Source organism: Notamacropus eugenii, chromosome 4, assembly GCF_028372415.1.
Source record: "Notamacropus eugenii isolate mMacEug1 chromosome 4, mMacEug1.pri_v2, whole genome shotgun sequence".
Classification (NCBI taxonomy): Eukaryota; Metazoa; Chordata; class Mammalia; order Diprotodontia; family Macropodidae; genus Notamacropus; species Notamacropus eugenii.
Genome location: NC_092875.1, coordinates 445,457,849 through 445,471,666, shown reverse-complemented (window position 1 = coordinate 445,471,666; position 13,818 = coordinate 445,457,849). Strand labels below are relative to the sequence as shown.

General features: G+C 39.6%; 1 protein-coding gene across 30 annotated transcripts in view; it reads right to left on the bottom strand.

Moving 5' to 3' along the window:
• ARB2A (ARB2 cotranscriptional regulator A) overlaps positions 1-13,365 on the bottom strand; it is a 478,053-nt gene extending 464,688 nt beyond the window's left edge. For 6 of the 30 annotated variants that reach the window (XM_072606129.1, XM_072606140.1, XM_072606138.1 and 3 more), the window contains exons 1-2: positions 13,173-13,340; positions 7,491-7,589 (exon numbers count right to left, since the gene is read on the bottom strand). Coding sequence is in view for 3 of the 30 variants with exons in the window: in XM_072606136.1 (XP_072462237.1) it covers positions 7,491-7,560 (70 nt within the window). In the remaining 27 variants the exon portion in view is untranslated. Of the gene's footprint in view, positions 1-7,490; positions 7,590-12,607; positions 13,035-13,172 lie in introns of those variants that run through there. The other 24 variants (XM_072606132.1, XM_072606145.1, XM_072606150.1 and 21 more) reach the window with 15 other exon arrangements.
• Between the last annotated feature and the right edge of the window lie 453 nt (positions 13,366-13,818).

The following is a 13,818-nucleotide window of genomic DNA, read 5'->3' as shown; positions in this document are numbered from 1 at the left end:
AAACTCTCAGATTCAGTCACTACATCAGATGAATTTGCTTAATTACACTTTTGTCATTCAAGGGTTCAACTGAGAATCAAGGTTGCAAATGACTAACATCAAAACAAAATTTATCAAAAAAATGTATTTTTATTAAACTGGGTCTATCTATCCACCCAAGAAAAACCAAGTGATTAAAGAATGACAGAGGATAGTCTTAGCAGATATTTTAAAAGAGGGAAACTTTTTAACAGCCATTCTCAATACTCTTGGGCAGGGGTGGGGAACCTGCAATCTTGAGGTCACCTGGGGCCCTCTAGGTCCTCAAGTGTGGCCCTTGGGAATCCATACTTCACATAACAGATCCCCTTAATAAAAGGATTTGTTCTGTAAAACTTAGACCCTTGCTTGGGGGTTCTCAACAACTCGTTCTGATCTGTGCTAACTCTCTGGGCCCTCCCCTTCAAATACCATTTTTTTTGGTTGACTCTTCAAATTAATGTCTCCAGTCCTAAGCCTGTCTCCTGAGTTTCAGTAATTCCTCAGTTCTAATACCAGGATGTCCAGGGACCTGAAGGACACAACTTACAGATAATGTCTCAGCTCCAATTTCAATATATCAAGAACAGAATTTTAATTTCTTCCTCAGAACTAGTGCTCTCTTCACATCTTTGTCACATCAGTGGCAATTGTGCTGTTACAGAAATTTGATCTCAATTGTGAAACATGGGAGACACTGGCACAGGACCACCCAGCATGGTGTCGGCATCCAAGAAGGCACTATGCTCTATGAGCAAAGCAGAATCACAGTACACAAACGAAACATGAGACATGCAAATCTAGAGACATCTCCATCCCAAATGTTCAAAGGGACTATTTGTGCCCAACCTGTGGCAGAACCTTCCAAACTTGCATTAGGCTGATCAGGCACAGTCAAATACACTATTTCTTGACCCCAAAATCATGATGTCATTGATCCTCTTAAGAGTACAGAGGGCAGACAACACTAGAGATTGTTCTAAACTAGACTCTATAGAGTATGATAGAGATCATTCAAAAGTAGCATCTAGCAATCGGAAATCCTCTTTCTGAACAAATGTAAAGAATAACCTCTTCAAATAAAGAGGGACAGCAGAGCAAAAAAAAGAAAGTCTTGAAATATACATATGACTTTTCATATTTATTACTGACTTGATTTTTGGTGGATCCATTCACAGTATGTAATACTTCCCTACTAATAGACAGTACCTCATATGACCATATTCTTCATCCACTGAATCTATTTCAGATTTTACTGTGAGCCAAAGTTTTTTTTTTTTTTTTTATGAATAGTCCTTTTTCAAAAACAAGCCGGCATAGTTGTTTGTTCACTGATTAGATCAGAAAGCATTCTTGAGTTTAGGTTGATGGCTTCAAAATCCAGATCACTTAAAGTACTGACTATTTTGAAAAGAGAAGGGATGTTGTTACATTTGGAATTGTTTAAAAACTTCATTCAAGCCAACTTTCATTCTTAAGTGTAAAATCACAAGGAACATGGAAAATGGAATACTCGAATGTGGATTTACTTGATAAAGACTTCCAGCTCTACAACTCTCTGATCTTCCCAAATGCTTAATTATTGAGTATAACTGGATGTGATTGTAAAAGACCAAGATCCTACTCTTAGCTTAACTCTGCCTGGAATTCCCTCCCTCTTCACTTTCACCTCCTGGTTTCCTTCAAATCCCAGATAAAATTTATTGATTGTTTTCAATGTATCTTATATATTGTTTGTACATAGTTGTTTGCAGGTTGCCTCCTCCATTAGACTATGACCTCCTAGAGAGCAGGATTTTCTTTGTATACATAGCACTTAGCACAATGCCTGGCAAACAGTAATAAATAAAATAAATGATTTTAATGGTAATTGGTAGAGATAAAGCTCTTCCCCACTCATTAATGGGCTTTGAAAACCTAGATGTTGGTGCTTCTCTCTTTGGTAACTATGTATGTATGGTCAGACAGCTGGATCTGTCTATTGATCTGTGATATATGTATTGCTTACAGTCAGACAGATGGAAGCCCTGTCTGTTGGTTGATCTTTGTTTCTTTGTATTTTCTCTGAAGTTCAGGGTGCTGACTTTTTCCCCTGAACTATGTGAATGATACATGTGCTTGATTAAAGGATTGTTGACGCCTCAAAAGTTGCTTTTCTTTTAGAAAAGCAGATCTAAGAACCTGTACAGCAGGCCCTCCTGTGTATGCCAGGATCCTTGTGTTATACTGACACAATATATTATACACAAGATATTGTATATAATACGACAACAAGAACATGGCTAGAGTAGCTTATGGCTGAAGAAGGAAGGAAAAAGAGAAAGGAATACAGGGGGGAAAGAACAGTTCCCAAAGGAGCTACAGTCCAAGAGATCTGTTCATATTCAAGCTTAGATAACTTTTACCACCTGACTCTTTCCTTCCTATTCCCTGGCTACTACGAATCAATAAAGTCAAGAAATCAAGATGATTTCACACAGTAATAGTATACAAGACTTTACATTTGATCCTAGAAGTGGCAGGGAACTACTGGAGTTTATTGGCTAAGGGTGACATGGTCACTTTACAAAAATACACTTTTTCTACACTTTAGAAAAATCGCTTTGATAAGCTATGTGGAAGATCATATGGAGCTGGGAGAGACCTGAGGCAGGGAGACAAACCAGAAGACAACTGAAATAGTTCAGCAGAGAGGTGATGAGGGCCTGAATTAGGGTTGTAACTGTGTAAATAGAGAATAGGGAACATAACACAAGACATGCTCTGACAGTAAAAAAAATGACAAGATATGACAACAAGACTGGATACATAGACTAAGTGTGAATGAGCTAAAAATGACAACAAGGTTGTAAGCCTGCATGACTAGGAACCTGAATGACTGTTGTGTCCCCAACAGCAGTAGGGATGTTTGGAAGAAGAAAGGGTTTGGAGTAAAGAAAATGAGTTCTTTTTTTTTTTTCCTTTTTCTTAGTGACCTGCTCAAGGTCATATAGCTAATAAAGATATGAGGTGATATTCAAACTCAGGTCCTCATGACTCCAAGTCCAAAGTTCTACCTACTTCACCACACAGATACAATCAATTAATCAATCAATAAGCATTTATTTATCACCAAAAGCAAAAGTGAAACAGACCTTGCTTTCCAAGTGCTTATATTCTAATGGGAGAGATGTGGACATATATAAGCATACACAGAGTAGAGACAAAATGGATATAGACAATTTGGGGAGAAGCTGGGCAGATGAAAAAAGGCTTCATGTAGAAGGTAATGCATGGGATCAGTTTTGAAGGAAGAAAAGACAGTCAATGAGATGGAGGTGAGGAGAGACAGCATTCTAGGTATGTGGAAGAGTCAAAATCCTATAAGGAAAGGAGAATTATTTGAAGTCAGTAGGCCTGTATTCAAATCCCAAAAGTGATACTTGTCTGATCTAGAACAAGTCTTTCTGGGCTTCAGTTTTCTCATCAGTAAAATGAGGGAACTCAACTAGATGATTTCTAATTTCCCTTCCATAGGATCACAGTTCCAGTTTCCTCAAGTAAATTGTTGATTTTCTCAGGGTCTGAGTTTTCTCATCTCTAAAAGTTCATGTCCTTTTCATCTCTAAAGTTATCATACTTTCAGAAAGATATATCCAGAATGTATCCAAGAACACTGTGCAGAGCAAGAAGGAAAAAAACAAACAGTCCTAGTGATGATAAAAGACCACTGGAGAGCTAGCATAGAAAATTTTAAAAATAAAAGGTTTGGGAATGCTAACTGCCAGAAACCTCTTAGGGTAAACTGAAGGAATGGCAAATCTCACCCTGAATGAGAAAAGAAATAAAAGGTCCCTGTTATAAGAATCATCATCACCATAACTAATATTTCTGCAGCACTTTATATATGATCTCATTTATCTCAGACACGAGGAAGTGTTACAAACTGAAGCAAAAATATTTGGGAAAGTGATTAACAGTTATAATAAACATAAACAAAAAGCAATTTTCAAAATGGGCTTAACTTAAATCTGATTCTATTTATCTTTCCCCTCCTCTCTCACTCATTTTCAGTCTGGTTCTTTGTCTTCTGCCTAAAATCCTTTTGTACAAAGTAATATCAATCTATTAAACAGAGCTTTAAAAGGTACTAAACTTCAAAGATATTGTAGAAAAAGGATACTCTAATTACATAGCACTAGAGAAACACCCGAATGCACACATGTACACAATCTTTTTAGAAAACTTTTTTAAATGTTATTAGTGGGAAAAGGATTTCACTAGTAGACAGGACTCTAAATCTAGCTCTACAACGAATTGCCTTTACCTTGGACAAGTCACTTAACCTCTAGACCTTATTTTTTTCATTTATAAAATGAAAGGTTTTAACAAGACAATCTCTTAGTTTCCTTCCAAGTCTAACATTCTGTTAATTAAAAAAGATCAAAACAAAACTTGGATCATATCCAGCTAATTTTACTGCCAGTATGTTGGAAATCTATCACCAAGGTCAAATGACAATCATCTCCCCAACAATATCAAAAATGTCAAGGCTAAGGAGAGAAAAAATGTGCTGTTTTTTAAAAAAAAAAGTCACACTAGTAACAAAATCATACCAGTCATTCAAAGTCCCACTTTCCTTATCCCCATGTCATTTTCTCCTTTACTCCAGTCTCTAAAAAATAGGGAGTTATTCTCTCTGACATTAACCTATCAACATATACCCTCTGATCTCATCCTCTCCTATCTTCTCTACCAGAATGCCTTGATTTTCATCCCCACCCCCCATCTGTTATCTTTCTCATTTTCAATCTTTCTACACCTGCAGGTTCCTTGACTTTAGTCTATTAACATATCTAAGTCTCTCTCATTCTTAAAAAAAAAAACTCACTAAATCCCATCATCTCTGCTAGCAATATTTCTGTACCTCTCCTCTTAACTAAACACCTTGAAAAAGCCATATATATTCTGTACCTCCACTTCTCTCACTCACTTCTAAACCTATCTGAAATATGGATTTTGACATCACCACTTAACTGAAACTACTTTCTCATAGTTACCAATTGTTTTTAACAGCCAAATCTAACAACTTTTTCTTAGTCCTCATCCTTCTTGATCATTCTGTAGCCTTTGACACTGCTGACCTCCTTCTGATCAGCATGGTCCTTATTTCTGAGTTTTTGGACTCTGAATGCTCTTGGTTTTCCTCCTACCTCTGACTCTTTTTCAATCTTTCATCCGAGCCAAACCCACTAATTTTAAGTATACCCTAAGACTCTGTCCTGGGCCCTTTTCTCTTTCATCCCAACATTGATCTACTTGATGACTTCATCAGCTCCCATTCCAATTATCATCCCTATACAGCTGGCTTTCAGTTCTCTATATCTAGCCCTCGTCTCTCTCCAGAGCTTCAGTTTCACATCACCAACTGCCAATTATGGGATATTTCAAATTGGATGTTCTGTAGGCATCTCAAACTCAGTGTGTCTAAAACAGAACTCATTACTCTCCCCCATCATCCTTAATCAGAATTCCCAGAAATACCTTTCATCAGAATTATCAGTCTTTAGTCATCCAGATTCAAAACTTGGTATTATTTTCAATAATTCATTCTTGCCCCACATATCCCATGAATGGACAAATCTTGTTTTTTCTATCTCTACATTATATCCCATATAAATCTCTTTCTCTCCATTTAATGACATTTTTAATAGTCATGACCACCTGTTTTGCCACTGCACCCTAAAGGCCAGGGGACTTTTCCAACTGACTTAGAGATGAAACTTTCCATATGTAGTGTCTTCCCCATTAAAATGTGAGTTCCTTGAGACTATCATACTATTCTATTCGCATCCCAAGCCCATTAGTGCAGTATTTTGTACATAATAAGCATTTAACAAATGCATTTTATTCACTCATTTACTCACCTTCTACTCAAGTAGCCACAATCCTAGGTCAGGCCCTCATTCTCTCTCATTTGGAATATTTAAATAGTTTCCTACTTTGTATACATGTCTCAAATATCACTCTACTCCAACCAATATTCCACGTAGCTATCAAAATGATTGTCTTAAAGCACATCTGTGACCATGTCATTTATCTACTCAATAAATTCCAGTGATTCCCTATGTCTTCTAGGATCAAATGTAAATGCCTCTGTTTGGCATTTAAAGTTCATCACAACCTGGCCCCTTCCTATCTTTCTACTTGTTTTATCCTTCAGGCTTCTTCAGCCCTTCTGCAGCCCACTTGCTATTCTTGTACATGACACTCCACTCATAATTCAATGCTTTGCAATGGTCATCTCGCATGCCTAGAAAACCCTTACTCTTGTCTCTTAGAAGCACAAGTTTCTGTCAAAATTGAGCTCAAACGCAGCCTTCAAAGGAAAGGGTCACTAGTGCCTTCCCCTGTAAGGTCACCTTGTATCTACTTTCTAGGAATCTTGAATATGCCCAGAGATACATGTACATGTTGGTTACTCAGCAAGAATTTAACCTCCTTAATGGCAAGGTCAGCACTCGGCACAGTGCGGGTATGGTAGGTACTTAGTAAATGCTTGGTGACTGACTGGATTGTCAAACTACTGAAGGAAATACTGAGATGATTACCCAAACTTTAACAGAAAAAGTTTCTTACAAAAGTATGTTTCCTTACTTTACCAGGGATTTTTAACAATTTGTGTGTCATGGACTTGGCAATCTGATCAAACATATGGACCACTTCTCGGAATGTTTTTAAATGTACAAAATACATAGGATTACAAAGAAAACAAATTGCATTAAGATATAGTTACCAAAATGTTTTCTAAAAGTTTTCAGAGACCAAGTTGAGAATCCCTACTTTAGAAAATGCATTACAAAGTAACGAAGCCTTTAGAAATAAAAAAGGTTTCTTTTGGGAGACTGAATAAAGACAAGAGAAAAACAATAAAACATAATCCCGTTTAACCCAAAATCTTAAGATGACCAGACAGGAAAAAATACATTGCATATTCATAATTAAAACAATTAAAAATTCACACGCATATGGTTGTTTTGTTAAAACAAATATACATGTTTCTTGTTGAAGAAAAATAGTGACAAAAAAATAAGGTTGCTTTAGTTAAATCAGATCATCTAAATGTCTGGGTTTGGGAGGAGGTAGTAGTTGCAAAATCCATTTTTAAACAGCAATATTCTCCTGAGGATATAGCTGCAAATAATGGAAACTGCAATTTCCAAAGAACTAGTATTGAAGCTGCTCCAAAGAACAATGGATACAAAAGACATAAAGAAGCTTGAAGTATAGATAGTAGCAATGATGACATAAAAAAACTAATAGGAAATGTCCAGGAATTAGCAACAATAACTTATAATGAATGGATAGCCTAATTATTGCAGTCACCTATATAGTATCAAAACATCTAGATTGAAGGCCTCTAGGATAGTAAGAGGGCATCATATTTATGTTTTATGGTAAAAAAAAAAAGTTCCACAAAATGAAAAACTGACCTGGGTTGAATTGTAACTCTGCCACGTAACTACTATTCATCTGTGTGACCTTGGGCAAGTCATTTAACATCTCATCTCTCTGCACCTTGGTTTCCTTATCTGTAAAAGGAGGGTATGAAGTGAAATGACAAAGTTCTGTTCTATGACCTGGTTATAATCTACCCATATTTATGAGATCACAAACCCATTAAAGAACATAAGAATATGTCCTACTGCTAATAAATAATAAAGGTTTAAAAGTGAAAGTTGTATATTATAATAAAGAATATTCAATTTGGACTTTTATGATAGTGAAAATGTTACATGTTAACCATAACACAAAGTCATAGTTTTAGAAGAGACCTCAGAAATTATCTAATCTTCATTTTTTCCAGGTGGAGAAACTGAGGCCCAAAAAGTTTAAAGGGCTTGCCTAAGATTACAGAAGTATTGAGGAGTAGACATCTTCTAATTAAGAATTCATGTTTTGTTTTTCCCAGTAGATTATGCAGCCAATAACTTGCAGCAATCAAATTTATCAGCACAAGTTAGTTCAGCAAATCACCAGTCTATCAGAGAACAAGGAATATTTCCAGAAAAAACAAAGAATAAAATTTCGTTGAGGAAAGTGAGGCAGAAAAGGGGAAAGATGGGCAAGAAAAATGGACACAAAATGGAGACATCAAGTGGGGAAAAGGAAAGAAAAATTGTGTTGATTTCATAACTTAACTAGAGTGAATTATTTTTGTAAAATAAATGAATAAATGAGCTTATATGAGTTAAACAAAACTCTAAAATACTGGATTATATGAGCTAATGGAAATGAAATCTACACCTCAATCTAAGTTGTATATAATAGGTATGTAGGTTATATCAAACAAGGATGTACTTTATATCAAATCCATCCTAATAACCAGGTGCCAAAGAAAGGAAAGGTGAAGTTAAAAGTCCTCAAATTTCAGACTGACTTCTGTCCTAGGTTGCCCAGTCTATTTGTCCCTGGGGGGGAAAAGGGAGCCTGGGACCCAGAGCAGATACTCTCTGTGCACTGATAAATACTGTGTGTGTTTGTCCTTCGTTGACAAAGAAGACCATGCCATCAGAGAAATGATGACATGACTTGCACTTGACTTTGTTTTGAGTGATTCAGTGACCAGATATTCATCAGGATGACTGGAGATGAACCATGATGAGGCAACTGGAGTTAAGTGACTTGCCCAAGGTCACACAGCTAGTGAGTGTCAAGTGTCTGAGGTGAAATTTGAACTCAGGTCCTCCTGACTCCTGCACTGGCACTGTACCACCTAGCTGCCCTGATAAATACTACAACTGCTTGAAGTCTCTTCTGGGCTGTTTCTTTTATGAATTGACTTAGGAAGACACAGAGGAATGATAAGGTTCCCAAATAGCACATGCTTCCAAATTCAAGTACAAAAACACCTTCCAAAGTCAATTCTAAGAAATTTGATGATTATCCAAACTAGTGCAGGCCTTCATTAGCATAGACATCTGAAAGCTGATTGTTATTAATCATCCCTACACCTGGGCCAAGCTTTGAAAAAAAATACTAGACTATGCAAATTTTAAAATGCCTAAGTTTGTTTGTACTCTGATATTAGTGAATGAGAATAATTTAAATTCAGTCCAATGTTTATACACACTCAGATCCACATTGTTCAACAAAGCATAGGGCCAAACCCAGTCTCTTGGCATTTTTATCATCACATCTCTCCTTTACATTCATTTCTCACACAGAGAGCCACTATCCTTTTAAAGGAATTCCTCACCTCTTGTCTGCACTATGTTAAGGCTAAACAGGCCTTCTGCAAGTTCCTCACAAATGACATGCCATCTCCCATAACTCTTCCTCTGCACCAGCCATTCTCTCATGCCTGGAATGAACTCCCTCCTTACCCCAAAGAATCTCCATCTTTACTCAAGATGTATCTTAAGCATCACCTTCCACAAAAGACCTTTCCGGTTCCCCCCAACTGCTAATGTCCTCCCTCTTTAACTACCTTGTAAGTTATTTTGTAATGCTTTAGTATATACACATATATACATATATGTTCATATTGTCTCCTGAAATACAATGTAAACTCTTTAAGAGTAAGAATTTTTTCTTTTTTTGTATTTGTATCTATATCTCTAGCACAAGTTACTGTGTCAGTTACGACAGACAGTACTTGCTTTTTGATGGCCTGTTTGTAGAATGCAAATCAGTTATATTCCTGAAATAAAAGCAGTTGTGACCCAATCCACCTCTTACATATAGTGGAAATTACAAAAGCAAAAAGCATGATGACTGCCCAATGTACCCGGAAAACAAGAAAAGGATTTTCTTAGCAAGTGTTACTTGTGTTAAAAAAAAAAAAAAACAAAAACTGGAAGCAACTTAAATGTACAAAAACAGAGGCATTGTTAAATAACTTGTATAACGACCTTGTACAGTCTTTCCTCACTCAAAACCAAGTCAAGTGCAAATTATGTCATCACTTCTCTGATGTCATGGTCCTCTTTGAAAATGAAGGATGAACACAACAATGTAATGGAATTCTATAATACAATCAAAACTATCACATATGAAGAATATGGGGAAATCTTGAAAAATTCTTATGAAATAATACAAAAAGAACAAGAAGAAGAGAGGACAAACTATTTATAGGTATCTCTGAAAAGGACTGACTAGATACATTTTGCAATAGGATACACATATCGCTTGCTACTTAGTTACCTATGGTTACTCTACATATTCCATATGGTTCTAAAACCTGAGAAAGCTATGGTACAACTCTAATCAAAAACATGTATATTGGCTCATTCATTCCTTCACTGAGGTGGAGACAAGCTAGAAAAAGTGAGTTACAGGGAAGGTGGCAAGCAAAGTGGAAAAATCATCAGATGTCACCTTTGTCACTTACTTGCCTCTGCATACCTGTGCAAGTCATTTATCATTTCTAGTTCTCTAAATAAGGAAGTTGAACTAGATCACCACTGGGTCATTTCCAGCTCTGGATCCTATGAAATAAGTTGCTCCACATCCCATTAAATTCAAAATGGTGTTTTATCTGACCTGAAGAATCATTTATCTAGTATTTTCATGCCAGTTTCATGCCAATATCACCAAACCACTAAAAACTGGAAAGGCCTGTTGTTGACTTCTTATATGCTGCCACCAAAAGATAATTAGAGCTCCACAGACCAAGTTTTCCTCCTATTATTAGTCACACAGTTTGCCAGTACTGCCACCACCATCAACCATAAAGAGTTTTGAGGTACTGGTCTATATGATCTACTATGAACTTCAATTCAATAAACATTAATTAAGCACCTATCATTCATACATGCAAGGCCCAATAGTAGGCACTGGGGATACAAAGACAAAAAAGTAAACAGTTCTTGCCTTAAAAGGTTTATTCACATAAAACTTCCCTTGAACTCCCAGCTTGGATCACTGTTGTTTTACTTTACAGGTTATAAATCAGGGACCTAGTACCACCTCTGCCACTGAATCCTAAAATAAGCAAGTCACAAAGTCTCCCTGTGCACCAGTTTCTGATGTTAACAATTTTCACTCCTGGATAACTCACAATGTTTAAGGACAAATATCAATTCTTTGAAACTGCTTTGGAATAATTATGGCAATCATAATTGCCTATGATAAAGAGAAAAGTATGCTTAGTTTGAAAAGCAATGTGATGTAGTGGTGACTAAAACGGACTTGGAATGAGGAGACACCTGAGTTCAAATATGGCTTTTGACGCCTACTAAACTACATGTGATGAGCAAAACACAAAACCTCTCGTAAAGTTCATGCAAAATGAGGTTAATAATTTATGTAATATATCTTACAAGACTATTATGAAGATCATATGAGATGAAGTATGGAAAGTACTTTGTAAACTTACAGAAATGCTAACTATTAATTATTTTATGAGCTGTACCAGAAAGCTGGTTGACCTGGAAAAAACTCACTATTTTCCCCACACACTTTTTCAAAACACTAAGGGAAAATTAACATGTCAATACAGCACCATTTGTCAGTAATACTGTCACTATCTACCTCTCAGCATTATGGTGAAGAAATGTCAAGCAGACTTGCCTTGAGAAAATATCATTCTGAATACCATATTAAACTGCAAAGGAGAATAGTATCCCAAATCCATTTCAAAATAAAATAGTATTAATAATAGTTCATTTATCTAGTACTTTCCATCTTAAAATATACTTTCTTCAAAACAACTCTATGAGGTAGGCGATGACAAGTATTAAGTTCTCCCTATTCCACAAAAGAAATGGAGACTGAAGGAGTTCCTCACTGACACATCATCAGTGTCAGCACCAGAGATAGCTCTTTTTTATTTGACCAGAACTGTGTCTTCATCTTCTGAATATGGACTGCAGCTGAAGGTGCAAGCTCCACATTTACTGTCAAGAGTTGTAGGGGACCCTAAGAGGTTATGTAACTTGCCCTGTCATACAGGTAATCTGAAGCAACTCTTCTGATTCCAAGTCCTGTGCTTCTACAATCCAAAAGCTACTTCTGAAAATAACTTCAACTAAGGCAATCATGACATTAAGGTACTGTCATTCCATTTAAATTTACTACAAAGTTCACTTTTCTTTAAACTAGAAAGCAGCATGGTATATTACAGTGGTTCTCAAAGCTGGTTCCCCAGACCCTTTAAGGGGGCACTTGAAATCAAAACTATATTTCTAATAAGATGTCTTAAATTTATAATGTGTCAAAAATTGATAAAGCCCACGTAGATGGGATCCTCAATAACTTCTACGAGTGGAAGAGTTCTCCAAGTGTGATCCCCAGACTCTTTCAGGGGCTCCTGCGGTCAAAATTATTATTTCATAATGATAAGATGCTTTAATTTCATACTAAAATGGCAAAAAAAGGGATAAATGTAGCCCACCTAGAGGGGATCCTCAATTTCTTAGAGTGTAAAAGAGTTCTCAAAGCGTGGTTGGTTCCTCCTTTCAGGAGGTCTTTGAGGCCAAAACTCAAAAAGCTGATCCTCAATAATTTTTAAGAGTGTAAAGTAGTTCTAAAACCAAAGTTTGAGAACTCTTGGTCTAGGAGAGTGCTGGTCGTCTCAGAAACAGGAAGAACTGAATTCAAGTCTCACCTCTGACAAAAGCGGGCTCTGTGACCCTGGGCGAGTCACTTCATCTCTCGGACTCTAATTAACAGTAGTTGATGTGCGAGGGCAAAAGTTTCCTCACGGGAAGAGCTCCCAAGGCCCAGAATTCACAAATTCGCGGCCCGCCCCAAAATAGGGAACCAGCGAGCTCTGGGAAGCAGGGCCGTGGGCAGCGGGCTGCAGCCTCCCGGGGACCCTCCGCGCGGGCAGAGCCGGAGCCGGAGCCGGAGGCCCCGGGCGCACTCAAGCTCCCGCACTAAGTTCTAAGTCACGAGGGAGTCTCCGGGGCACACAAATGACACCCGGGAGCCCCACCCCTAGGTCGGCGCCCGGGGCACTCTCCAGGGGGCCCCCCCGGGGGCGTGTTCGCACGTGGCTGGCATGGTCAACTGGGAGCGATCCCGAGGGCTGCGGGCCCCTCCCTCCGCCCCCTCCCCCGCTCCCGAGAGCTGCGGGCCCCTCCCTCCGCCCCCCCAACCCCCCTCGCTCCCCGGGCCCTGGGACGGCAGGAGCCCGGCCCGGCCGGCGGAACAGCGGCCGCCGCACCTACCTGGGCTAGACCCCTGCCAGGGGGACCGGGGAGGCGGAGACGAGGGAGGAGTGGGGGGAGGGGAGGGTCAGGGGGCGGGGCGCCTCTCCATCTCCGGCCGGACTCACTCGTGCGCTTGTTGTGATCTCAGCTCCCCGGATGCGGCGCCACTGCCGAGTTCAAGTTGCACTTCCGGGGTCCTCGGCGAGCATTGACGTCATCGGCCTACGGCCACCACCCCGGAAGCGGACGGCGCGCGTGCGCGGGGCGGCGGCGCGCGCGCGCGCTGAGCTGGGGAATCTGGCTCTGCCAGCGTCTCCTTCCCCAGTCGGCGGGCCCGGGGCTGAGTTCCCCGGGAGGGACCGAGCGCAGCCCCCGCAGCATCCGCAGCTTCGGCCCCCGGGGCCCTGGGAGGGCCGGGCTGGGCCTCGTACGTTCTCCTCGCTTCTGGAGCGAGTTGGTCTGGGCCCGAGCCGGGAGAGGGCGGCCGGGAGGCTCGTCCGACGCCGCCATCCGCGGCCGGAAGCGCGGGCAGAGGCGCCGAGGGCGTCCCCGGCTCTTAGCCGCCTCCCTCCCGGCCTTCCAATCCACCTGTGCTCCCTGGGTCCCCGAAATGGCCCCGTGGAGTGCGGGCAGGACGCTCTGGCGCCCCGAAACGGGGCGAGGA